The sequence below is a fragment of the Panicum virgatum genome, chromosome 8K (genome assembly GCF_016808335.1).
Source record: "Panicum virgatum strain AP13 chromosome 8K, P.virgatum_v5, whole genome shotgun sequence".
NCBI lineage: Eukaryota > Viridiplantae > Streptophyta > Magnoliopsida > Poales > Poaceae > Panicum > Panicum virgatum.
In genome coordinates this window covers 7,768,520-7,795,981 of record NC_053143.1, presented here as the reverse complement: position 1 = coordinate 7,795,981, position 27,462 = coordinate 7,768,520, and the positions used below count along the sequence as shown (strand labels likewise).

Sequence of the window (27,462 nt, the reverse complement as noted above, 5' to 3'; positions counted from 1 at the left end):
GGCGCACCAACAACACTTCAAAAGGTTTTCTCTTAACGCAAATTGCAATTTCTCTATCTTTCTTATGTAATCATATTTGTCCATTGCTTTACTATTTTTTATACCCTTATATTCACCTTTCCTTCACTCTTTATTCAGTTCTCCAAAACAAGATGCATGACAAATATGTTGAAGCAATCAGTAAACTCAAGGATGATACAAGCCCAAAAATATGTGTTACTCTCACCGGCCATTCTCAGACTAAAGACATAACCAAGCACCTTCCAACTAACAACCAGATGATCATTGCTCAATACACAAAAAAGGGACAACCATACCTGCAACCAAATGTATCATCCACACCTATCTATTCAATAAAACTGAATCAAATTTATACAATAATTCAACTTTGTGTAAACAAATGAACCAAATCTAAACTCTTCCCCAACTTCATCCAATAATAGTAATTACAAATAACACAAAACATCCCGCAGCAATGCGCGGGGAATTCACCTAGTTAATATAACAAGGATCAAACATAATCCACACACAGGATAACAACAATTCCGAACACAACTGTTGACAAATCACACACCACACCACACAGCAAACGAGACTGACCGGAGCGTAGCAGCATGTAGCTTCGAATGAGGCGAGCGAGGCTGGCAGCTGGCACTCCGGCAGGCTCATGCTCTAGTCTAGCTGCCGCTGCATACACTGAAGGCCATTCATCAACTTCACACAGTGTAGCCACAAACAAATTGGATTGACAAAGCCGAAGCAAATCAGGGCAAAGCAAGGCCAGCTGGTAGACGATGCATGGCTACTCCATGGCAATGAAGATCCATGTGGAAGCGGGGGGCTCACACAGGCACGCCCAAACCAAGAAAGCGGAAGCTAATGCAGGAACAAGTAGGTGATGAGATGCAGAGGCACTAGCAACAGCAAGATATGGGCAGCCTCTCAGCAACTCCATGGAAGAGCCAGGGCCCAGCAAGGGTTGATTGCTCGATCACCTGATCACCTGCATGGAGGAAAAAACTCAAATATAGTGTAAATGCTGAAATGTATGCACCTTGTGTATGAACAGCATCACACATATTGGAAGAAGGTGACCAAATTGAGTGAATAATGGACAATGAGTGGGAGAGTGTTTGTAACTGACAGCTAACCCCAACTGGACTATGTCATCTCATCAGTATACAAAGGTAGCAGGATAGGCGGGAGGGATCACCTGAGTGGGGAGCCCCTAAGCATGGTCTTCTTGTAATACCGTGGGTGGATCGGCTTGTAGTGGCTGGCGTGCTCTCTCGAGCGCCACTTCAGCCTGTCCCACCAATCCTTCTCGCAGTCGCACTCCACCAGGTTCTTGCCCACATCAAATGGCATTGTCTTGAGGCCCCAACAGCCCCTGATCTTGACGGTCTCGAGGTAGGGTGCGAAAATCGGGAACCTGGCAGGACCTAAGATGCTTTGAAGCATGGGGAGCTCGTGGAGGTGGATGTGCTTCAGCCTTGGAAACCCAATGAAAATAATGCCCGACGTGGTCGTGTAGTCCTTGATGACCACCCTGAGATCGCCGCACCACATGATCTCAAGGGTCTCCAAACTTTCCCATGACATCATGGGCGAAGGGAAGGGGATAGCATGTACCAGCCTGGGGCAGCAGTAGATGTGCAGCAATGTCAGGTTTGTGAATGCTCTATACAAGGGTTCTTTGCTAGGATACTCCAAGACGTGGCGAGCATTGGGCAGATGTGACACCCAAATTGTCCTCAGCTCCCTAAAGATGTCCATGCTTCTGCTGCTGTTTCCTTCTGGTGCGGCTTCACCAAATTGGGGACTAAAGACACATTCCAACTTGGGGCACCGCTCGACACGGCACCACTTCAGTTCATTCCAACTTGATCCCAATGGAGTTGCGACGATACTGGAGATGAACAGGCTATTGTGCACGTGCAGGATCCTAGCACCGTCACACATAAATCCTGGCACAGCAATGCGTGCAGTTTGTAATTTTGCCTTCGTCATCTGGTCTTCTATGTGTGTGTAGCAGTTTTTAGACTCCAATTTTGGAGGAGCAGGACATACCCACATGACGGCCCATACATCATGGTCGCCTTCATCAGCCTGCTGCTGCTGCATGCTTGTGTCCTTGAGGGCGTCAGTCACATCTGCATAGCATGTTTTTCTATGACATTTAACCCGCTGCAGGTTTCCTTGCACTTGCTTTCTGTTTCTGCTCTTGATTCTGTCACCTCTGTCGTTACCACCAGCAACATCGGCATGGAGATGAGTAGGGGACGGCGGTGGTGTTGTTGAAATATCCACATGTGCACGGTTGGGACCGAAATAATCTTTGACAGGCCCAAGCGACCCAAGGAGCCTTGCATCCCTTGCAGAAATGTACCAGGAAAATTCAGCTGGTACTGGTAGCCTTCCTTTAGCAGTTGCTGCAGCAGTGACAGTAGTGCTGCCCTCCTTCTGGGTGGTGTCGATGCGTAGCTTATCCAAGTATCTTTTCCTCTTGTCTTGAGGTGGCCATCGGATCGCAAAAAGCTTCCCACAATCAAGTAGGAGGAGCTCATCCAGCTTCGGGGCCGCCACCGCATTGAGATCAAGTGTTTTCACTGCTGTTCCAGTGATGTCTAGGCTGGAGAGCCGCGGGAACAACCCGCTCAGGAACAGGTTCTTCAGTTTGGCGCATCCTTTGAAGGAGATCACTTCTAAAGCAGAAGATCCGTCAATGATGATGGTCTCAAGGCTGCTGCAGCTGCTTTCCACATGTAACCCCCTGTAACCACTATTTCCTGAGAAGTCAAGCAGCTCCATCTTGTCGTTCCCTGAGGCTGAGAACCAGAAGACTCCACTGGTACGAGACTTTGTTATGCGGAGCTTGCGAACGGTGCGTCGCTCCTGAACCGAACTCATACCTTGAGTGTCCTGTCCCATCACATTTAGTCCCCTGAGTTGAGTCATGAAATCCACCATTTCTTTAGACAATAATGTAGAGCTTGAGTAGCGCATGTCCAACACCCACAGCCTCTGGAAGAACCGGCGCAAGTCTTCCCGGTTCCCTACTCTGACTCTCCTGCTTTCATCATCTCGACAGTGGTCAAGCCAGAGAAACCTAAGGCTGTGGCAGCAGAGGAACGGGGGTGCTTTGAAGCTGAATGCGCACGCTGATAGCTTGAGCACACTAAGGTTGTCATACTGTTGGAACATGCCATTAGGAATGCGACCACACTGACTCGACGGGATCAGCATGGACCCGTAGGTTGGTGAAGTCCAGCATGCTATGCGCTCGTGCAAGCGCCTTGCCACCGGAGATGGCGAATGCGGACTTTGGTGGTAGTCTGCATCCAGTTGCATCTTGCGCTTCAGATCATCACTAGATTGCCACAGTGTATCAACACCGTCATCAGTGGCGGCATCTCCCTGCCGGAGCTGTATGACACCATCACATCTCCAGTAATTGCAGATATGGGTGGCCAAGTCATAGTGACCACCCATGCCGCAGAGCCTCATCGTGTACAGGAAGCAGTTGGCTGCTGCCGCAGGCCAATCGATGCCGTCAGTACTGTTCATGCCGCCTGCAACTTCTTCAGCCTCATGGCGCAAAATGTCGGAAAACTTGCCCTGGGTAAGGCTACTGGAGTCTGCTGAGACAACGACATCTGTCGTCGCCCTCGTGCTCTTCAGGGCTTCGTCGACCTTCATCCTGTCGTAGAGCCGGAACCCCCCTTGGAACGACCACAACAACTTGTTCCTCGAGTATCCAGACAGAGGGAAGCCGGAGCTCTCAAGGTCGATCTCCTCGCAGCCCCCATTGTTGAAGATCACCAAGAACCTGTGGCTCGGCTGCTTCTGTACGTGCTGATAAATCTCCCTGGCGACCTTGGGTATCTCGAGGCGGGAGCCCTGGTCCACGCCATTGTAATCGTCCTCCTCATCTTGCGCATCGAACATCTCCATCACCGGACGGGGCAGCTGAAGCTGCTCTGCAAGAGCCCTCTGCATCGCTCTCCTGCTCTCCCACTTGGAGCAGTCGATGTGGATGATCTGCGAGAAGTCCGGACGGGCGGTGAGGCGCCGGCCGACCTCTCGGAGGACGGCGGATGCCCCCAGCCCATCCCAGCCGTCGAAATAGATGACATTGTGCCTGCTGGTGGTGGTGGTGCTACTAGCGGCAGTACCACCAGCAGCAGCATCGTCGTCCTCCTTCAGTTCCTTGAGGATTCGTTGGACAGCTTCATCAATGGTGTCCGCCGCGATAACCTGGCATGTAAGTGAGGCATGCAATAGAATTGTGACGCACGACACGAGAGATATACTTGTCACGACCCAAAAATTTTAAATATGATTAAAACTTAAACAAAGTTATCATGAGAATCATTAAAGCATAATGAATCATCATGTGCATGTGTTTGGCATGAGTTATTTAATTTTTATACCATGTTTGAGTGCTTGGCTGTGAAGTAAGTTTACTTTTTGCTATGCAACTATGCCCTAAATTTTTTTATTCAAATAGTACACATAAAATAAATATTTTAAAATATTTTTTCAGAATTTTTGTGACAGCTAAACCAAAGCATAAAATTCTTGGAAAGTTAAAAAACTGCTGCTTTGTTTATTTTACTGTGATCAATCTGCAATAGCTTTTTGAGCGTTTCTTCTTGCATTGAGGTCTTTATGAGTTTATCTTGCTCCATTTTTATTTTAGTGAATTTTTGTGTTCAAGAAGTCCTAGTTTTCGATTTTTGAAGTTGACCACCATTTTACCCCTTCCTTGCTTGGGCCCGCCTGTCAGCTCCTCACCCCGCCTCCTCGCTTGCCCATTGGGCAGCAGGGGCCGCGGCGCCTGCTCGCCTCCCCCTCGCCCTTTTAAATGCAGCCCGGCCTCTTGCCCCCAAACCCTAGCCATTTTCCCGCCGCCACCAGCTCCATTGCTGCCGCTGGCCGTCGTCGATTCGTCGTCTCTGGTGAGCCGTTTCTCAATTCCTTGCGCCACCACCTTATACTCCCTTCCCTCCTCCGGTTTGTACGCTTATTCGGCCTTTTCATCCGTTGTGCAGGGCTCCCGGCGAAGCTCGCCATCCGCCACCATCTGTCCTATCGCGCGGCCACCTCGCCACTGTTCCCCTCCGTCCAAGCAAATGGTGCGGCTCGCTGCCTCCACCCCTTCGCCCTGCGCATGCCGTTCCTTCCTCCGCCGCTCTTCTCCGCCGTCGCTACCGCGTCGCGCTGTGCGCGTGCCGGCCGCGCTGTGAACTCAGTCCAGGTCCGCCTGGCCTCCTTGGCCCACTTGCCGACACTTGAGAGCGCTGGATCCGGGTGCACCTAGCTTTTTCCTCGTGTTTTTGTGTATCTCATAAACCGGCCAACTTGTAAAATGTGTAGAAATTTGTATAGACCTCCGAAAAATGCGAACTTATTTTGTTAGTATCCTCTTGCTTAGATATACTGAATAAAAATGTTGTTTTGCATGTTACTGCTCTGTAGATTTAATTATGCTTTATTGTTTAAGAAATAAGTTAATTTCTTAGTAAATTCTATGCTCTCCTAAAAATGCCAAACTAAATTTTGTTGGACTCCTTGTGAAGTGTTATATCCATTGATATAGTTTGTTCTAATGTATCCCTACTGTTTAATAGGGTTTTAGTGTGATTTCTTACTCTCTGTTTGAAAGCTTGTTTAATTCATAACTTTTTGCTGAAAATGATAAAATGGTAAAACTAGTTCTGTTAGCCTTATTGTCTTGTCTAGTCTCTGTGATAATTTTTTTTTTAGAATTGTTTAAACTGTCTTGCAGGTGTTTTATGATATATCTTGTTTAGAGTAGCTGAAAAAGAGTCAGAACCCTAGTGCCCTTTCTTTCCGCTGCTGACAACTTCATCCGCTCCAGTATCCCCTCCACTGCCTCCATCTCCACCAGATGCGATGCCGCGAAGACTGTCGTCAAAGCATCAGGATCGGATCCAGATGACCCTGCGGCGACTAGGACTGTTAGCAGTTCTTGGCTGTGCTCCTAAGGGAGAATTTGACGTGGACGCAAGTGTGGATTAGGACGTGTACTCGAAGATCCGATCTCTAGGAAGAAATGCCATCAGAAAATGAGGGAGAAAGGATGTGGAAACCAACGGGAAACCTAGTCGCCGATCTAAACCCTGAGTCGCCTAGGAGACATAGGCGCCGAGGACCCTTGAGGCGTCGGCGTCTCGGCGATGGGATCGAAAGCGAACCACACTCGGCATCTTTTGAGTCTGCATTTTCAAGTCTTTAGTTTTTCACACATTCCCCGTTCTTGTAACACTTGTGCTTATGAGCTAGCTCATTTAGAAGTTGAAAGGGACCCAGACCATCCAAGTATTTAGCATGATCCCCTCCGTATTATGGGGTGTGACATCTCTGCCTCGCTGGGTGAATAAAGCAACGAGTTGCTTTGGGATAAAAAAAAATAGAGTAGCTCAAAATTGACATGCTCATAAGTGATACTATAAAAATGCTTTTGCTGCAAAACCAAATCTCATGAGTTTGTTTCGATGTCCTCTGCATGCTCAATTTAATTCATAATTTATGCTTTCTGTATAGAATTCTTTTGTTAATTCTTGCCCTAGTCTTTCTTGCTTACTTATATGTTAGTGTGCTTGATTGTTGTGTTTGCATTCATGTTATGTATCATCTCACGTGTGGCATTCATTCCTCTTTGCATATCATCCCATGCACAATCATGGCATCATACTAATGCATGCATCTCATTCATGCATTATAGTGACCGAACCGTCGGAGAACGAACCCACCGAGTCCGTTGAGCCCGAGCCCGCCGTAGAGTTCATGGTTGAGCCCAAAGAGAACCAAGGCAAGCAGCTAAGCATGATTTCTTGTACCCATTTAATTTAATTTAGTTATCTTATTTTAGTATTATTGGGTTATATATATTATGTTTACTTATTGCATTCTTGTCCCTATTTTTAAGCATTACCCTTCCTTGAATTGCTTATCCTTGTACTTGTCACTTGTTAGTTAATTGATTACTTAACTTGACTAGATGCTTAGCCATGCTTAGAGTATTTATATCACTTGATAGGAGAGGAAAAGAATGGTTGTAGAGTCATCACACTTACCCGATTGTCCTTGATCGCACTTGTTCGGTGATGGTCTTGTTGGAAGAATAGTTTCATGGTCCGGGCGGAATGATAGGGCCTAGAGAAAGAAGTCATGGGCATAGTCCGCTCAAATCGTTTAAGAACCGTCCGTGGATGACCTCAACTTTGAACACTTCTATTATCGTGCTACCACATATCCGAATTAATGGTAAGGATGAGCTAATTACCTTTCTTTGCCTTGGCTTTTGATACACGGTCCTAGATACGTGGTCAAGGGGCTATGTAGAGAGGCTTAGGGGTATCCTCGGTGGACCTAGGTGACTCTCCGCGTAAGCTAGGCGTGATGTTCAACGGTTAAGGCTTGTTGGGAACGGTTGACGCGCGTACCCCTTATCCAACATGATCGGTTGGGTGAGCCGCATGGTCCTAGCATCGTGTGGGATGTACACCCTTGCAAGGTTAAGAATCAATTCGAATTGCCACGCTCTCGGTTTTGAGCAAGCTCTTTGTCTGCCGAATTCTTCGTAGAAAGTATCGGTTATGTTGGAATGGTTCATGGTACTTTTATAGTCAATTACTTGGTTTACTCATAATCAACTTAAACTTGAGTTGTGGATTGGGCAAGAATAATTAATTTTGCTAGAGAGCTAGATTTTAGATTAAAGAGCTCATGCTATGTGTAAGATTGTATATAATATGTGGGATCTATTGCATTGAGCTTCTAGGGTGAATATATAATATAGGAGTACATGGTTTGGAGGGCAAGTAGCCTCTCCTAGAGATAAGAAGCTTATCCCGGGATTACAATCAATCTTAAATTAACCATATTTGGAGTTGCCTAATATACTCTAACATCCCCCAGCAATCATAGCGGTAGCAACACGAACGGATAGACTGAAGAATAATGGAGATATCCCCCGCAGTCGGAATGTCGGTGCGAATGCTTCGATTGGTGTAGCTCATGCAGATGGTAGCCCCTTAGTGCCGAAGTAGCCGAGATCGAGGTGGACGTGGTCGAAACCGTGGAGGAGGGCGTAGATCCGAAGCGTCAATAGAGGTACGCGAGTACACAAAATCAGCAGCTTCTTGCCGATGACTGCAGCAGGGACGGTGAGCGGTGGATGGCGATGGTAGATGAGGCAGCTGAAAAGTGCTCAGGTGTCTTCCTTCAGTAACATCAGTGGCGTTGTCTGCACGAAAACGGCAGTAGGTGCGGACTCGGATCGAGAGACAGCTTGATGAGGATCGGCAGCAGATGGCGCCACCGCGCGCCTAAAAAGGCGGCGACACCTGCGATGATGGGTTCACCACGAGCATCAGCACTGCAGCCTGGGATGGTGCAGTGACAACCTCATCCTTAGAAGTGTCGACGATTGAGCGACGACGAGCGGCAGGGCGACGCAAACTGATCTCTGATCAGAAAAAAAACAGCAGCATGATGAAGCTCCACGTATGACCTTGGGTACGCCTAGCAGTTCCTCAGCCCAACCTTATCTCTCCCCGTCGACAGCAAACCAGCAACAGGGAGAGGCAGTAGGCAGGGACAGGGCAGCGCGAGGCGGTGACCCCTTGCGGCGATCGTCTTGCGTGACGGCGCCCGCCCGCGCGGAGTGGGCGGGCCCCATCCGTGCCTCGGCGGCAGTACCTGCGCGGAGGCGGCGGCAACCACGGCGGCACCCGGCGGCCCCAAACGGAGGCAGCAGCGCCGTGCCGCGGCGCTAGCCTAGCGAAGGACGGCCGACGCACGGTCCGACGCGATAGGGCACCACAGAGGTGGCGGTTGGAGGTAGGCCCTTCAGCTGTTTGTTGACCACGACGGCGCGGTGGATCAGATGGATCGACCGCGCATCCTACCAGGACACTGCCTCCGGTGAAGATCGATCTCTCCGAGGGCGGTGCGAGGGAAGCGGAAGTGGAGGTCTAGAATTAGAACCTAGTCTTTAATACCATCTAATATTATGTATAATGCATGGGATGTATTGCATTTAGCCTCTAGGGTGAATATATAGGAGTACATGGCTTGAAGGGTAAGTAGCCTCTCCTCGAGATAAGAAAGTTATCTTAGGATTACAATCAATCATAAACTAACTATATCCGGAGTTGCCTAATATACTCTAACACTATGTAATAATTACTTAACCATAAAGCCTCTTCTATTTGAGCCTTTGCATAATCCTTGTTTATTTAATTGTGTAAGCCTTGCGAGTACCTTTTGTACACATGTTGCTTTATAACTAAGTTGTAGGTGAGCAGGAAGTTGTGTTTGGCCACTTCTATCCCGCCGACTTCGGTGCGGGAGAGGAGTAGGTCGTTGTGGTTGTAATGATGTCCTTGAGCAAGACATCATTATCTTTTAGCATGTTTTATCAAGCTATCCGCTGCGTAGTGGTTTTGTTTGGGAGTACATGGCAAGACACTAAACTTTATTTTCATGTCTCTTTATTTATCACTTATGAACCAAGGTTTGTAAGGAGTTGTTAAATCTTTTATTTTCAGATTTGAACCCTCCAATAGTGGACTTGTAATAATTATTTATTGTACTCTTTTTATGCTTAAAATTGCTCTTTATGGTTTGCTGGTGATGTATTTATTGTAAACAGTATGTGTGCATGATCTTAGGCATGCGATGGAGCACATACCAGGGCTACCGGATTTGATATTATTTTAAGTGAATGTCGTGTTGGTTGTCGGAGTCTCTAAATATGATTATCACGTGGTACGCCCTTAGGCGAACCCTTAGGCGAACATATGCTAGCTCTCATCTTAGGAATGATGACCGACAGTTTGCTTAAAACGGTGTCAAATTAGACGGTTCTTACAATACTCATGGATCAAGGTGGGAAATTACTAACAACAAGAAATAGAGGATGTTTGGTAGCTAGTTTACCTCAGTACGCATGATGGATAGGATTGGATTGGATCAACCAGAGGTCGTCTGCTCGGCTCAGACAATCTCCACGGTGTAGGTAGCGACTGGATCTTCAGAAACAGCTCTGCAACATCCTTTTCAGCTACTGGAAAAAGGGAGCCATTTCTGGTGTGGAAGATCTAACCCATGGCTTGTTCTCTCAGAAACTGGTCTGGCCAACACATAGAGAGCATGCATGGATGAACAGTTACATGTACATTGACTAGTCACTCATATGATTATATCTGAAACGGGAGGGGGCAGATAAATAATCAAGTTTCATACCTGAATTAAGTTGAAAATAAGCTGGTCTGATAACGGAAGCCAAGTAGATCGAACCAATCAGGATTGATGATGAACAGCACGAACAGACGGAGAGGTGGTTCGGAGAAAATGTAGCTACATGGAAGCAAAGGGACCGGCCAGTGCACAGAGATGATGAACTTTGGTTTGGGGCAAATGAGCATCCAGTATACTCGCACTACGTTGCCTTTGTCTCCGTGTGGTCGTCAGAATAGTTCTCTCTGGCTTGTAAGCAAGGTATAGCTGCTGCTAGACACTGCAGGATGGGTTTTGTAAAGTTAAAGGTTAAAGGTTTAAGCAGTGAAGCCCAAGGCTGTCGAGTCTTTGATTAAAGATTCGAGGAGAGACACAAGGCTGTGGGCTCTTTAATTTGTCCTCTGTCCGATTCGATTCTCCTGCCGGGCTCTAATTGGAAGCTTTTATGCCTTGCGTTCGACTCCAAGACTCCAAGTACATGATGCGAGAGGATCCGAGGCTCGGTTGAAGCATTGCTGCGCAAACACTTTTTTTAGCAATCCCGCTCTTTCACTTTCAGAGACGGACTAGAAGCCCCCCGCTGCTTTCAAAGCAAAAGGTGGCAGCGATGAGCCGGCCTATGCCTAGAAATGGATTTTAGGAACAGACGGCCTGTGTGCTTCGTTACAAGAAGTGCGGGTACCCGACCCTAAAAATAGTCATAGCAAACGAATTTGTGATTTTTTTCATTTGAATTTGGGCAAGAAAACTTTATTAAATTATAGAGCTAGATGAGATCTAACATTTTATCATTGGTAACCCTCCATTTTTATTTACATGTCATATTAGATTTGTCCTAAGTTAAACGTGACTAACTTTGACAAAATATTATAGAAAATATAGCAACAACTATACTATCCAACATATGAACTGTCAATATATATTTCATGGTGGATTCAATGAAACAATTTGGTATTGTAAATGTTATTATTTCTTTCCTAAACTTGGCCAAAGTTTGTCAAAGTTTGACTAGACAAACATAATACGATACATAAATAAAATAAATGGAGTAAGGTTGTTCAGTGTCCCAAAGATTTATTATAAGTTCTCAAATTTTTAAATCCAATTTATTTTTGGATTTTAAGGGACATTGGAATGCATACAAGCTCTATACCAAAATTGTATTGCTCAACGGGATCTAAAATTTTATAGTTGATAGTCGATAAGTTGTTCATTTGAGATCATTTAGGGGCTAACATATTGAATATAAATCTCATAGAAATTAATATAAAAGAACATCATATGTGATCTAGTCACAAGAAAATCTGGAGCCGGGCCGAATAAGAGCATGGCTAATAATTTATCTAGGTATTACACTTATGCCATGCCACATACAGTCAATCCAAGAGCCCCACCCATGTAATGGTTAGCAATTGATGTATAATATTATTAATATAATACACAATCCATCTCACACAAAGTTTCTTCGAGGCTTGGAGCATTTTCGTTGACTATAAGTTTTGCTCTGTTCGGCTGGCTGTGGCTGGTGTTGATTTGCTGTGAGAAAAAAATATTATTGGCTAGCTGATGGCTGGTAATGATTCGATGTGAGAGAAAATCACTGCTACTGGTTGCCAGCAAGCATTTGTAGTTCGGTTTTCTTCTCTCCTTCACTAACGGTCACACGAGACTTCACATCACGTATTCAAAACTTCTCATCGGCCCATTCGGCCTCGTAGTCGTTGGGAAACGGCCTCTATGGGCCTGCGTGGGCTGTGCTTTGCGTGCAATCGTTTCCCAAGATAAAAAAAAAAGAACCAGCCCAATCATTTTCCAGAGCTAGCCCACCCAACAACCGCCTCGCGCGGTTTTTTTATTTTTATATTATTCATTTTCGTTTTTTACAAAATATATTTTTATTTTCGAAATTTACAGAAATATACCCGGCCGCCCGGCCGGACGGCCGGCAACCAGTCGCCCCGCTGCCGGGCGGCAGGGACTTATCTGTAAAAATTTTCGTAAAAAAATTATGTTTCGATCTCTGAAGGACCGGTCGCCCGGCAGCCGGGCGGCCGGTCCAGGCTAGCTGGTTATTCAATATTTTCAGAGGATGAGAAGAGCTCGTGTTTCATCTGGCTGCTGGTCTGATTGTGACTGGCTCACTGCTCTCTCCACCGAGCAAATCAGCACATGCTCTCCTTTTTCCACGCCAAGTACAGTAGAGCAATCAATTAGCTGCTCTCAATCTTCTCTCTCATGCATGCATGCACACTCACGCACTGGCACATAGTACAAGCAGCAACCAGAGCTCCTCTTTAATGCCCCCAGTTATTTTTTCCCCAACCACACCACCGCCAGCAGCTCGGGCTCCTGCTCCTCACGCCATGTGCCTCCTCTCAAGCCGCCGCCACCTCTGTTCCTCACTGTCACGATTAGCCCAGCAGGCAGATGGAACACGAGATCTTCCTGGATGGGAAAGAAGAGAGAGTGTGTATGAGTGTGCATGAGTGAGAGAGAAGAGAGAGCTTTTGCCAGTGCGTGAGTGTGCATGCATGAGAGAGAAGAGAGAGAGCTGCTGCTGCTGCTAATTGATTGCTCTGTTGTGCTTGGCGTGGAAAAAGAAGAGCAGGTGCTGATTTGCTCGGTGGAGAGAGAGCAATGAGCCTGTCATGATCAGACCAGCAGTCAGATGAAACACGAGCTCATCCCGTCCTCTAAAAATATTGAAGAACCAGCTAGCCTGGACCGGCCGCTCGGCTGCCGGGCGACCGGTCCTTCAGGGACCGGAACGCAATTTTTTTATGAAATTTTTTACAGATAAATCCCTGCCGCCCGGCAGCGGGGCGACCAGGTGCCGGCCGCCCGGCGGCCGAGGTATATTTCTGTAAATTTCGAAAACGAAAATATATTTTCGTAAAAAATAAAAATAAAAAACCGCACCGCCTCGCCCCACACGTTGGACCCGCCACGAGCTCACCACCCAACCACCTTCCTTCCGACGGAGTCCGAGTCCGAAACCCCCCACCACCGAGCGAAAGGAAGGAGGCCTCGTCACGTTCCTTCCGCCCTCCCCCGCCGCCGATAGGCCGAGCCCGCAACCCTAAACCTGCCGGCGAAGAAGCTTTTGGGGCGTCCGCGGGCGGGCGGGCGAGCGTGCGCCCCCTCCCTTCCCGGCTCCCTTCCCGCCGCGGGCGAGGCCGCCCACCTCGATCCGCCCTCCCCCCCGAGGCGGCGGAGGATCTGGGAGGGGCGGGGGAGCCTCGCGGAGGGGGCGCCACGGTCCGGCGGCCTGCTCCCAGCTCTCTCATCCGCGCCGGAGAGCGCCAGGCGTCACCCCAGGTCGGTGTCCGGTCCCTGTTCCTCTCGTCACCCCCCTCGCTGGAGCGGCTGGCGGATTAGGCGTTCGTTTCTGTAGCAGCATGCCCTGTTCCTAGCTAGGGTTCCAAGAACGGGCCGGTTCCGTCGGTTCGGGCGGGATGGTTGGGGAATCGGCGCGCCTTATCCGGGGCGCGTCGAGGTAGGAGGCTAGGGCTCGCCTGCGCCGTCAGGGGATGGATCCGTTCCGTTCCGTTCGGATTTGCAGGGGAATGGAACTCATTCCCTCGCCAATCCGAACGGGCTGGACCTGAACACCAAATCCCCACCGAACCGAACTATTGACCAGCCCTTGTGGAGCCTCGACCTCCCTAATCACTTGTTGTTGGGTTATTTGTTGGGGGCCCTAGGGTTTGGCTAACGCCTCGCGTGCCTGATCCTGTGGTTCCTGTGATGCGGTTAATGGTTTCAGGGGTACGTTGGTGCGCGGCACGGCTCTGCTTTTTGATGTTTAGTTCTTTCAGATAGATAGTTGCTGTATGGGTGCTTGCTTGACCTGGTTCGTGATTGTTGATGTATACAGATTACAGAGCAAGAGGTAATATGTGTTGTATCTGCTGCTTGTTTCCGCCGCCGCTTGGTTCGTGATTCTGTTTTTGCCATCGCCATCAGTTTAATTTGTTTGGATGTACAAAATCATGCCAAAATTGCATCATTATGACCAGGGTAACCTCTGCAAGTGGCGAAAGAACCACCTAATTACATTTCATTTTTGATCACATCCTTACGATAAAATATTTCCATTTATGGGTATATGTTACCATACAAAGCCAAAAATGGAAAGAGTTTCACAAACAAAATAGCACATAGCAAATCAGTGGCAAAAACTAATGGAGCAAAATTTCAGTAGCAGAACCAAGACTAAATGCCAAATCCCTTTTTTTTTCAATGTTCCTAACAAGTGGCGATCAATAGTTTTTTCTATTTACTTTGGTAAATCTCCAGACCCTTTTGTTAGGCATGACAATTAGAAATCCAGATACTAAGATGTCGACGTTGAGCGGTGTGCTGCAGCCTAACCAAGATAAGGAGTACCTCAATGAATTTGCATGCATGTGTGGAGCGTTGCAGCTCGTGCTGGCCGGACGCGGCGTTTTGTTTATTCGAATTTGCGTGCAGCATCTATTGATTGCCAATCAATCACTGCCATGTCATCCATCTGCCTCAGTACAATTTGCATGCATGCCAAGTGTGAGTTAATAGGGTGCTGCAAATCCAGTAGCAAGCGACTTAATACTCATTGGTACATCCAACCGCCTAATATATCGGACTTTCTCAGAAATGGTGATACGCCTAAGAAAAGGGTCTGGAGGGAGTATGTAATTCTGTTGTTTCAAATATATATTAGAACTTTCTGAGAACTTTTTCTTAGCGTGACATATCTTTCTTTTGAAGAAAATATCTTTATTTTTTTCCAAAAGAGTATAGCTTTCCATTTCTTGAAAAAAAAGAAAAGACTCTTAGGGTTAGAGATTTGCCATTGGCCATTGACACATCACATCTGTGCTGACTATCATGCTATATTTGGCCATGTTTCATGATACTTTAGCAAATCCCTAATTGCATTCATCACTGACTATCATGCAAATAATTAAGCGTCATAATTTTCAGTTATTCAGGTTTTATGTTGGGGTACTGGGTGTCTGCTAGCTGTTAAATAGGGTTTTTTGGGGGTAACAAATATTTGTGTACATAAAACTGTTAAAGGGTCAGAGGGCAATTAAGTGGGTATCTAGGTGTAAAATGTTGGCACCCGGACATGAGTCAAATGAACATAACAGTCGAATACGAGCCATACTTTACACAAAATGAATACGAGCCCAATAGGAATGTTCTTTAAAGACATAGGTCTCCCTCATCAACATAGATATAGGTATTGAAAACATATTCATTCATGTTTCTTATTTATATTGCTGGAGTCAGAAGTGCATTGATAATTATGAGTACTAGTGGAACCTTTCCTAACTCACTTTAAATAACTAAGATTAAGAACTGATAGTGACACAATTTTAAAAATAAGTATCCATAGAGTGACACTAGTTCAGCTATTATATTGATCCCTTACAAAGCTATTTTGGTGGTTATGTGGCACTGGAATGATCTCTTTGCCATTAAATTAGGAACATATGTTAGTTTTTGAAAATTGCCATTCTGTATCATGAATTAATCGATCTTGTGTGCTATGTGCATTCCTTGCATTTGATCTTTTAGCTTTCAGCTTTGTTTCTGAGTATGTTTTCATGGCCTGTGTGGAACTCGGCAGTGAACTTAATTTTTACTTGGGAACAGGAGGTCTAGAAAGGAAATGGTGTAGAATGCGGGAGTTACAATGAGCTGCGATCATTGCTTGTATCCTTGCATTTTATCTTTTAGCTTTCAGCTTCGGCCCTGTTTGGAGAAATAGCCAAGGGTTATTTTGGGGACTAAAGTTTAGCCCAAGAAAATAGCCCTTCAATGAAATAGCCCTTGAGATGTTTGGATCCAAGGGCTATTTGGCTCATAAAGTACTTTTCCAATCATTTGGATGCCACTTTTCCAAGAGAGAGAGTGAGAGAATTAATGTAAGACATAATCTGCAGCTCGCCCTCATTTGATTTTGGTCAAGGTACCGTAGGCAGTCTGCAGTTGCTTGCAGCAATTCTTGACTTATGGCACTAGGCCACTATTGTACAAATAGTGATAGAAGATATCAGCCATGCTGCTAGTGGCATGATCTGAGCAGTACTAGGTAGTGGAGCTGTACTCAGCCATTACTAGTAGCACCTTAGAGTAGGTAGCAATGGTGTACAAATATGAAGGCAATGCAATGAGAAAAAGTAGTTCATTTTGCCACATTCTAGTGTTTAGCTCTCAGCCAACGCAGAGAGCAGAGTGCGTGTGTGAGCAGAGGAGCTCAGCTCTTCTTCTACCTTGGGAAGGGAAGGGGAAGAAGAAGGTGAGCAGGTTGCTTACCTGGCCCTTGGGTTGCAGGGGCCAACACGTGGCATCAGAGCCGTACGGTGTCGTTCCGGCCCAGCGGCTGAACGATGGCTGGCGAAGACTCCCCGGCGTCCAGTGCAGGCGACAAGGGGAAGGATGTCTCGGAGGTTGTGATCAGGACGGTGCGGGAGACGAGCTCGCGGGACTGGCCGCAGCTCACTCGCACCAACTATGGTGAGTGGGTGGTGTTGATGAAGTGGCGGCTCAAGGCGCGCAAGCTCTGGACAGCCGTGGAAGTCGGCACCAAAGATGAGGATGAAGACGTCCAGGCCATGGACGCACTGCTGTCATCCACGCCACCAGAGTTCCACGAGGCCATCGGCAACAAGCAGACGGCGAAGGAGGCGTGGGACATGCTTGCTTCATTCCGCGTTGGTTCGGATCGAGCCAAGAGGGCCAAGGCGCAGCAGCTGCGCAGGGACTTCGACGACCTGAAGTTCCGCCACGGCGAGGCTGTGGAGGACTTTGCGCTCCGTCTCCAGTCGTTGGCGAGCCAGTTGGCAACGCTGGGGAAGAAGTTGGAGGAGGAGGACGTTGTCTGCAAGCTGCTCCGCGCGTGCCCGGCCAAGTACAGCTAGATGACGGTTACAATCGAGGCCACCTTGGACCTGGATCAGGTCTCGCTCGAGGACGTCGTCAGTCGCCTTCGCCTGACCGAAGGGCGTTCTGATGCGCCGCTGGAGCAGAGGGAGGAGAGCGGCAAGTTGTGCTCACCGAGGTGGAGTGGAACGCGCGCATGAAGCGGCGGACTGGGGAGAACTCCTCAAGCCGCGGCGGGAACGCCGGCGGCAACAAGGCGCGCGGGAAACCGCGCGGGAAGGGGAAGAAGAAGAACTTCGACCCCGATGCCTGCCGCAAGTGCGGCAAGATCGGGCACTGGGCTAAGGAGTTCCCGGAGCGGAAAGAGAAGGAGGAGGCCCACCTAGCTCAAGAAGAGAGCGACGACGACCACGCGCTGTTGATGGCGCAGTACTGCGCGCTGCAGGATGGCGAAGCAGAGGAGGCGGACACGGAGCAGAGGACTGCGCCGCAGCCCGTCAACCTTGACGAGCCAGAGGCGCGGGTGCTGCTGGGCACGGTCGGCGACGAGCTGGAGCAGAGGTGGTACCTGGACTCTGGGGCCAACAACAACATGACGGGGAGCAGGGCCGCCTTCTCTGACCTTGACGAAAGCAAGACCGGGACGGTCAAGTTCGGCGATGGCTCGCGGGCAGGGCACGGTCCTCTTCAGGTGCCGCAACGGCGAGCACCGCGCACTCCAGGACGTGTACTACATTCCCCAACTGCGCTCAAACATCATGAGCTTGGGGCAGCTGAATGAGCACGGGTCGGAGGTGCTCATCAAGGCCGGAGTACTGAGCATCAGGGACCGGGAACGGCGTCTTCTCGCGAAGGTAACACGTTCCCGTAACCGGCTTTATCTCTTGGATTTGAAGGTGGAGTAGCCGGTGTGTCTCGCGGCGGCGTGCACGGAGGAACCATGGCTGTGGCATGGGAGGTTCGGCCACTTGAGCTTCGAGGCGCTTGGACGCCTGGGCAAGATGGTGACCGGGCTGCCGCAGATCAAGCACGTCGACGAGCTCTGCGACAGCTGCCTGGCCGGGAAGCAGAGGCGTCTGCCGTTCCCAAAGACGGCCAAGTACCGGGCGCAGGAGGTGCTCCAGCTGGTCCACGGGGACCTGTGCGGGCCCATCACGCCGGCGACGCATGGTGGTCGGAGATACTTCCTCCTGCTCATGGACGACTGCAGTCGGTTTATGTGGCTGCAGCTCCTGACGAGCAAAGATGAGGCGGCGGAGGCCATCAGGCGCTTCAAGGCGCGGGCAGAGGCGGACTCCGGGAAGAGGCTGCGCGTCCTCAGGACCGACCGTGGCGGCGAGTTCACGGCGGTGGAATTCGCCAGCTACTGCGCAGGAGAGGGAGTGGCGCGTCAACTGACGGCGCCATATTCGCCGCAGCAGAATGGCGTAGTCGAGCGGCGCAATCAAACCATCGTTGGGATGGCACGCTCGATGATGAAGGCGAAGGCGATGCCGACGGAATTCTGGGGCGAGGCGGTGAGCACGGCGGTGTTCATCTTGAACCGCTCACCGACCAAGGCCTTGAAGGGGATGACGCCGTATGAGGCGTGGCATGGGCGTAAGCCCAACGTCTCGTACCTACGCACGTTTGGCTGCATCGGGCACGTGGAGACCGTCAAGCCAGGCCTTGGGAAGTTTGAAGATCGGAGCACCAAGATGGTGTTCCTGGGCTATGAGGATGGGACGAAGGCCTATCGGCTCTACGACCCGGCCCGGGGGAAGGTGGTGGTGTCCCGGGATGTCGTTTTCGACGAGGCGGCGGCATGGAGATGGAGCACGCCCGCGGCAGGGGAAGCAGAGGGGTCCGGTGGCGGCTTGACGGGCGAATTCGTCGTCGAGCAGCTGGTGATCGAGCGCCGGAGTGGCGCAGAGGAGGCAGCGCAGGAGCCAGGGGCGGAGGCGGTGGAGCCTCCAAGTCCTGGCACGGCGGAGGTTCCGCCAAGTCCTGGCGCGGTGAGTTCAGCATCCCCAGCCTCCCCTGTTTTTCCAGAACAGGGGACCCCGACAGCGGCGGCGGATCTTGAGTTCGCATCCCCCCGTCCTCCTACTCGGAGTTCGTGGATGCCTACCACGACGGAGAGGAGCTCCGATTCAGGCGAGTGGACGACGTCATCGGTGATGCAGAGCTGCCGGGGCTGGCCTCGCGTCTCACCGATCCAGAGCTCATGCTCATGAGCGCGGAGGAGCCGGCCACGTTCGCTGTTGCGGAGCGTGACGCGGACTGGCGGAAGGCCATGATGGAGGAGATGCGGTCAATCGAGGACAGCCGCACCTGGGAGCTGGTCGATCCGCCGGCGGGATGCCGGCCGATTGGCCTGAAATGGGTCTACAAGGTAAAGCGGGACGAGCGCGGCGCCATTGTCAAGCACAAGGCTCGGCTCGTTGCTCGTGGTTTTGTGCAGCGTGAAGGGATTGATTTCGAGGAGGTGTTCGCGCCGGTGGCTCGGATGGAGTCAGTGCGGTTACTGCTAGCTCTTGCGGCGGCAAAGGACTGGCAGGTCCATCACCTCGACGTCAAATCGGCGTTCTTGAATGGCGACCTGGAGGAGAAGGACTACATCAAGCAGACGCCGGGCTTCGCGGTGCCGGGGGCAGAGCACAAGGTGCTCCGGCTGCGGAAGGCTCTGTATGGGCTGCGCCAAGCTCCCAGGGCGTGGAACGCCAAGCTCGACACCACCATGGGTGAGTTTGGGTTAGCACGCTGCTCCACCGAGCATGCGCTGTACACACGACGACGGGGGAAGGAAGAGCTCATCGTCGGCGTGTACATGGACGACCTGATCGTCACCGGAGCTCGGGCGCAGGACATTGAAGCGTTCAAGTGCGAGATGGCGGCTCGTTTCAAGATGAGCGATCTCGGCGCACTCTCCTACTACCTCGGCATCGAGGTAAAGCAGGGGAGGGACTCCATCGCGCTGGACCAGCGCGCCTATGCGCTCAAGCTGCTGGAGCGGGCCGGGATGACGAGCTGCAAGCCCATGGCAACGCCGATGGAGGAGCGGATCAAGCTGTCGAAGAACAGCACGGCGGCAAGGGTGGACGCAACGCGTTACCGGAGCATCGTCGGCGGGCTGCGGTGGCTGACGCATACTCGGCCGGACATCACGTTCGCGGTCGGGTATGTGAGCCGCTTCCTCGAAGACCCGCGGGAGGACCACTGGACAGCGGTCAAGCGGGTGCTGCGCTACGTCCAGGGCTCTCTGGACATGGGCGTCGTCTTCCCCAGGCACGGCGGGCTTCAGCTGACGGCGTTCAGCGATGCGGACATGGCTGGAGATGTGGATGGACGGAAGAGCACCACAGGTGTGCTCGTCTCCCTCGGAGCCGCACCGGTGGCTTGGCAGTCACTGAAACAGAAGGTGGTGGCGCTGTCAACCTGTGAATCGGAGTACATTGCAGCGGCCACCGCGGCGTGCCAAGTCGTTTGGATGCGCCGGCTGTTGGGTGAGCTCACTGGCGCTGAAGCTCGCCCACCAGCACTCAAGGTGGACAACCAGCCGGTCATTGCGCTGGCAAAGAACCCCGTCCTCCACGACCGAAGCAAGCATATCGATGTGAAGTTCCATTTTCTTCGGGACTGCGTCGATGGGGGGCACCTTGTTATCGAGTTCGTCGACACCGGACGGCAACTCGCTGACATCCTCACCAAGTCGCTCGGGCGTCTTCGGTTCTCGGAATTGAGGAAGATGATCGGCATGGATGAGGTCCAGGGCTAGCAGCAGGATTAGGGGAAGTAATGTAAGACATAATTTGCAGCTCGCCCTCATTTGATTTTGGTCAAGGTACCGCAGGCAGTCTGCAGTTGCTTGCAGCAATTCTTGACTTATGGCACTAGGCCACTATTGTACAAATAGTGATAGAAGATATCAGCCATGCTGCTAGTGGCATGATCTGAGCAGTACTAGGTAGTGGAGCTGTACTCAGCCATTACTAGTAGCACCTTAGAGTAGGTAGCAATGGTGTACAAATATGAAGGCAATGCAATGAGAAAAAGTAGTTCATTTTGCCACATTCTAGTGTTTAGCTCTCAGCCAACGCAGAGAGCAGAGTGCGTGTGTGAGCAGAGGAGCTCAGCTCTTCTTCTACCTTGGGAAGGGAAGGGGAAGAAGAAGGTGAGCAGGTTGCTTACCTGGCCCTTGGGTTGCAGGGGCCAACAAGAATCAGTGGGCCTCACACAAAATAACCCCAAATAGCACCCCTTGGGTGGGATAGTTTTTTGGGGTGGGCTAGTTGCAAATAGCCCAGAAATAACCCTCCTGTTTGGCTCCTCTAAGGCTATTTGGGTTATTTGAGGGGAGGGCTAAAAAATAGCCCAGGGATCCAAACAGAAACTTTGTTTCTGAGTATATTTTCATGGCCTGTGTGAAACCTTGCAGTAAACTTAACTTTTACTTGTTAACAGGAGGTCTAGAAAGGAAATGGTGTAGAATTCTAGAGTTGCTATGAGCTGTGATCATTGCTTGGATCATATGGATTCAAGATCTGTGCTTAAAGAGTTAGTTTCACATATCAAGCATGCTATTAAAATGAGAAGTATTCTGAAGTCCTGTTGCAGTATCCTGCGACACATAATGTATTTTTTAGGGATGCATCATTTCATGTGTGTTCTTATTACTTATAACTTTGTATGGACTGCATAGGATGTAATTCAGCATTTCTATCAATCTACATTTACCCTTTTTTTCTTCTAGATTTAAGTTTGCCCATTCTTTCAAATTTGTAATAATTATTTTAATGATAATGCATTTTTTAATATCAGAAATTCTTGTTACTGTATTATCTGAATTTACTAAAGTTAAATAACTCATTGCTGTTCCGCTGTTGGCTATGCGCCTACTTTTTTCGTTGGGTGTGTTAAATAGCTTGCTATTAAATGATTATATCTCCAGGCTTGACTGAGAAACTGCACTCTATGCCTCTTGTACAGGACTTCAGTATTTACAAGTCTGGGAATTGGTGCTTCAACTCAGACAAGAAAGCTACTCTCTTAACCAGACATGATGATGACACAGGCCTGTAAAAAGAGGAGGGCAGTTTATATAAGCAGTGAATCAGGAGATTCTGGTACAGATTCTGAGGTTGAGGGAAGCAAGCTCTCCCAAAAATTTGGTGTGACATCAATTTCTACATGCGAGCATCAATCATCTTATAAGATCAAGATTGAAAGTATGAATACTAGCAAGATAAGGCTGTGCGGAAATATCTTAAGGAAGCTCATGGATCACAAGGGTGGTTGGCTATTCAATCAACCGGTTGACCCAGTGCTGTTTAAGATTCCTGATTACTTTGATGTTATCCGCCATCCGATGGATTTGGGTACTGTTAAGAAGAAACTCGGAAGCAAGCAGTATGTGAGCACAGATGAGTTTGCAGCAGATGTGAGGCTAACATTTTCAAATGCCATGAAGTATAATCCTCCAGGCAATGATGTCCATGAGATAGCTAAAGAATTGAATGGAATATTTGATTCAGAGTGGGAAGCAGTGGAAAGGAAATTTAGAGGCCGAAACCCAGTACAAGAGCAGCAGACAGTGAAGGTCATAAAAATTCGAACTGCCACGGATTCAAAGTCTACAGTTGCTACAGGGACGGTTGCGTCATCAGCTCGAGGGCCAGTAGCTTGCTCAAATTCACTTGCGAAGAAGACACTGACAGATGCGATAACTTCCAAAGTGAGATAACAATATCCTCTTATTTGGTTGATGATTTGTTTCACTGGTGATAATATGATTTTGAAAGTACTGCTATCTTTTATCTGTACAGGTGAAAATTAAATTTTCCGTGCGCAGCTCTGAGCAGACCTCTTCTAAAGGTATCAATGGCGTAACTTCTTTACGTTAAGTGTCACAAGTTTTTGTTCCAGGGATCAATTGTCACTGTTGTGATTATTAATGCTTTCCTGTTTTTCTTTAATTCAGATACACCTGTTCAAGCAGTTGGTAGCAAAGAGGGATCCTTAAATCATCCTCTTCAAACTGGCAACAGGGAGGCATCTTTAAAACGTTCTCTCCCTTCCACTAAGGTTGGGCATGAGTTCCCTTATCTCATTCTTTTTGACTCATTATCATCTACCTCACAGCATAAACAAAATTTCGACTTCCCACCTAAAGCCACATCTTCTATCTTTAGGAGAATGCTAAAGTATCAAGGATACAAGCAACCGAGCACAGCTCCGGTTTAGTTGGTATGTTGATTTTTTGGGCACAATGTTATTACCAGGATTTCTTTTTTGCTAATATACCTGGTATTTTAGGAAATGAATCACGGTCTTGCAATGAAACTTCAACATCGCCTCTCGCTTCCTCTGGGCAAGGTATCATATTTTCTCTCATACTTAATTCATTTGCTTATAGTTTAAGTCCTATTGGGAACAAGGAAAATTAAATTCTAGCTAATGTACTTCATCATCTGATGTGAATTCCAGGAGAGGGAAGTTATTTACATGATGAACCTCTGTCGCCAAGCAGAGCCCTTCGTGCAGCAATGCTCAAGAGTCGTTTTGCTGGGACTATTGTGAAGGCTCAACAGAAGGCACTTCTGGATCATGTAATATTTGAAAAATATGTGCTGAACTCAGTGGTTTGCTGTTGGGCTATGCCCTTGCAGCCATGGAGCTCTTGCTGATGTCCTGTTTTAATATCCCAGGGGAAGAGTATAGACCCTGTGAAATTGCAATTGGAAAAAGAGCGGCTGGAGAAAAGGCAGCAAGAAGGTAAGAGTCTCTGATGGCTATTTAAGATGGATATGTTTTGTGTACCTTTAACAATCCTGTGAGTAGATGTATCTAATTAATGTGATCTTAATGTGATCTCTGATCAAGACTGGTCCCTTCCTGGGTCGTGAGGTGATGGTTTTGTATTAGTGAATATTTTTATAACTGAAAAAACACTGACGTGTTATTGACACTTTGCTTTGAGAACCCATGGCTTCCAAAAATGTTCCTGGGGGAAGTGTTAGCAGCGTCTAATATATATGTAGATGTCTCAACAAGACTGGCCCCTTCCTGAATCCTGTGAGGGCATGGTTTCATTAGTGAACAATTCTATGACTGAAAAAACACCGACATGTTATTGACACTGTTCTTTGAGAAACTGTGGCTTCCAAAAACGTTCCTGGAGAAGTGATAGCAGTGTTCTGGTACACTGTTACACCGATACGTATGTAGTGGTGAAGATGCTAACACGGGGCATGCTATTTTGGCTTGAGTGTTTATATTCTATAGATTGTGGCATGAATAGCACGTTCTGACATTAGGCCATTAGATGCAAATGGGTCTGCACTCTGAATTCGAAAGTGCTCCTTTTGACTGCTTCTCTGTATTATGGATAGTGCCCAACTGGTGACAATAAGTGTAATCTGTAACCAATAACTAATATCTGGTACTCAGCCAACTCCTGCAGGCAACAGGGTATATGAACTAATTTTTTGTAGACTGGTTACAGTTGTGAAATTGGAAACTTTGGGTACGAGCACAAGGAGATTAGTGGTCCACTTGCTCGAACCATGATCGGGCTTTTACTATTATTACTATTACTAAATACCTCTTTTTGCACAATCACTATGCTCATTTTTTATTCTTGTTGGTTTGAACCTGAACTTGCTTGGGATTGAATGGCTTTTTTTGTTGTTGGTTAAGTTGATTTGCTAGGGGCTTATATTGGTGGCGTGTTGTAAACTGTACTAAAATTATTTTGTGCCTAATTTTTTTCCACTTCTAATGTTGTTAATAAAGTTGATTGTTTTAAAAAATGAATCTCTGAATCATTCTTTTCGTAGTTTGAGCAAATTGTCTTCTGCTTGAAATTCTTCATCTGCCAACCAGTTTGTGTTTAGGAAATCAAATTTAGTCTCTTTAAACATGAAGAACATCCATATACTTGCTAGATCATAGGCATCTTGAGGTCGAGGAATACTGGGACAATCATTAAGACTATGTTTCTAAGGATTAAGAATAGAATCAGTAGTTAATAAGGTTAGTTAAAGATTAGGAAGGTGGGTGGGTTTAGTTAAGGGGAGTATTTCCTTTTTTTTTCTTTTGTTCTTTCCATCATTTTTTTTTGCTGGGAATGTATATCTGTACATACTTCATTAGCAGTTGGTTGTTGGAGGTGGAGATTTTGTGTTCATATGCTGTCTTACTGATGAAATGAGCTGTGCAATTCCTGTGGATGCTTACCCTTTTTTACCCTTTGTTTCTATATTACAGAGAAAGCAAGGATTGAGGCACAGGTTAAGGCTGCGGAAGCTGCTGCACAACGAAAGCTTGAGGAAGAAATGAGGATCAAGAGGGAGCAGGAAAGGGAGGCAGCACGCCTGGCACTACGCATGGTACAGCCCGATTGCCATTTTCTGCTTGATGTTACACCTGCGACGGCTGTTAAATATCATCTCCTTTTGTGTAGATGAAGAAGACCGTTGATATTGACAACAGTGACTTCCTAAAGGAACTGGAGAACTTCAGCAGAACGTGGCAGTCAAATCCCCCTGGAAAATTGATAGTGGAATTTGTGGACGGTGACTTGCCACCAGGACTAGGGAGCCCGCTGGAGAGGCTTGGCCTGTTCATGAAGAAAGATCTCGAGGATGAGGTTGAACAGGAAATGGAGGACAGCGTATCAAACTCAATGGATGTTGACATGAAGAAAGATTCCGAGGAAGAATCAGGACATGGGATGCAGGACAGCGTCTCACCCTCGACGGTCATTGGCACAAATGAGGATTTCCAGGAAGAGGCGGGACATGAGATGGAAGACAGCTTATCACCTCCAACGGTCGTCGACATGAAGAAAGATGCGGAGGAAGAGGTAGAACACGAGATGGTGGACAGCGTATCGCCCTTGATGAATGTTGACACGGAGGAAGGAGAGATCAGCTGCTGACGGCAGCACCACTCCCACCCCCTCCCGCATAATTTATTCTGGCCGTGAGGCGGACATCCTTGCTGGGTTGTTTAGATTAGGCGACCTCATAAGCAGAGTGATGAAGAAACATTAGTTCCTCTGTGGCTGTGTTGTAGAACGAACTTTGTGGAGAACGTGTCTCAAGCCGAACTGTGGAGTGTAGTGATTTGGGCCTTTTGCTGCGGATTTTGCTTCTCACGGTCTCCCAAGTTGGGCAAGAGCATGATGATTCCTCTGTATGTTGGATGTGTTCTAGATATCTATTTAGGGGCTGAGCGAGCTCGTCGGCTGTATAACCTGTATAAAAAAAAAGATGAGAAAAAATTAGAGTAATGGAGTGCTAGTGTGTATTTTGTAGGAACTGATGGTGATGGAGGATGTTTGTTGTTGCTGCACCGATGTGACCCACATGCTCTCAGATGCGATCAGCTCATCTTAGGATGTAGTGGATTGTGGAACTGTATGTTGGTTCCAAAAATTTCAACTTCAATAAAATGGTTGTGATCTGAAAACATTTCATTCACAGGTAATAGGTGGGGACCTTGACTTTGCTGATCCAGTGATTGAGCATCGGCGCCACGACGCGGCGAGCAGATTGCAGAGCCCATGCCGGAGGAGCATGACAAACAACAACAATAATGTGGGCTGCTGGTGCAGGACATGTTTGTGATCTTGGCAGCGGGGGCCCTGGCCGCAGCCACAGCCGGGGCCATGCCATGGGCGGCATGGACTGAGCGGGCACACGTGACCACTTGAAGATCTGGTCAGTTTGGTTTGGGCGGGCGCAGTCGTCGGCGCGGCGCACAGTGGCATTTACATGTCCGTGCACACGCTGCAGGCCCCCAGGTGGTTCGCATTTACTCGCTCATATTGGTGAATTCATTCGGTCTGGAGTGGAGTCACTCACTACTCATGAATAAAAATAGAGCCAATTGCATAAAATATTCTATTCTTAATATTACTCTCTCTAGTGTGAGAAATTTTACTACATTTTCTGAGTGAGAACTACTTCTGAGAGCAGGTACAGCGATGGGCGAATCGACCGCCAGCTCATCCAGCGCGCTGGCATGGAGGAGAAAGGAAATGAAAAGTAGCTCAGCTTGGCGCTAGATCTGGCGACCAGCTGAACACGAAAGCCAAGAACAACAGCATTTAACAGCGTGCGGTGGTAGAATTTATATAACACTGATGGGTGGGTCCAAGTTAATAAAATATATTGATGAAAGTTTTGAGGAGACAAATTAAAAGACTACTTGTTGTATGGCTTGTCTGTAATCTTACTTGATGCTGAGATGTCTTGGCTTGGCGCTATTATTGGCCTTGCTCTGAGAGAGAGAGAGTGAGCAGAGCTACTTCTGCTGCTCCATGTGGTACAC

General features: G+C 48.3%; 2 protein-coding genes across 3 annotated transcripts; one reads left to right on the top strand and one right to left on the bottom strand.

Annotated features, from left to right (window-relative positions):
• Positions 1–401: 401 nt before the first annotated feature.
• On the bottom strand, positions 402–10,550 carry LOC120643796. Of its 2 annotated transcripts, none has more exons than XM_039920265.1 (4): positions 10,279–10,550; positions 9,973–10,165; positions 1,214–4,257; positions 402–1,003 (listed from the first exon to the last, which is right to left on the bottom strand). In XM_039920265.1, exons 2-4 carry the CDS (start codon positions 9,982–9,984, stop codon positions 1,000–1,002), a joined length of 3,060 nt encoding a protein of 1,019 aa, XP_039776199.1. In that variant the 5' UTR covers positions 9,985–10,165; positions 10,279–10,550; the 3' UTR covers positions 402–999. The 2 variants fall into 2 exon arrangements, with proteins under 2 accessions (XP_039776199.1, XP_039776200.1); XM_039920266.1 differs by having other exon boundaries at positions 9,973–10,160.
• A 2,733-nt stretch (positions 10,551–13,283) lies between these two features.
• Positions 13,284–26,598, top strand: LOC120643795 (transcription factor GTE10-like). Its single transcript, XM_039920264.1, has 10 exons — positions 13,284–13,590; positions 22,114–22,858; positions 22,950–22,998; positions 23,105–23,208; positions 23,316–23,370; positions 23,440–23,499; positions 23,611–23,732; positions 23,832–23,898; positions 25,393–25,514; positions 25,589–26,598. Exons 2-10 carry the CDS (start codon positions 22,184–22,186, stop codon positions 26,063–26,065), a joined length of 1,731 nt encoding a protein of 576 aa, XP_039776198.1. The 5' UTR covers positions 13,284–13,590; positions 22,114–22,183; the 3' UTR covers positions 26,066–26,598.
• Positions 26,599–27,462: the final 864 nt, after the last annotated feature.

Coding starts and splice junctions, on each gene's coding strand:
- LOC120643795 (XM_039920264.1), top strand. CDS start 22,184: ATGATGATGACACAGGCCTGTAAAAAGAGGAGGGCAGTTTATATAAGC. Junction 23,500..23,610: donor TCTCGCTTCCTCTGGGCAAG/GTATCATATTTT, acceptor TGTGAATTCCAG/GAGAGGGAAGTTATTTACAT. Junction 23,899..25,392: donor GGAGAAAAGGCAGCAAGAAG/GTAAGAGTCTCT, acceptor TCTATATTACAG/AGAAAGCAAGGATTGAGGCA.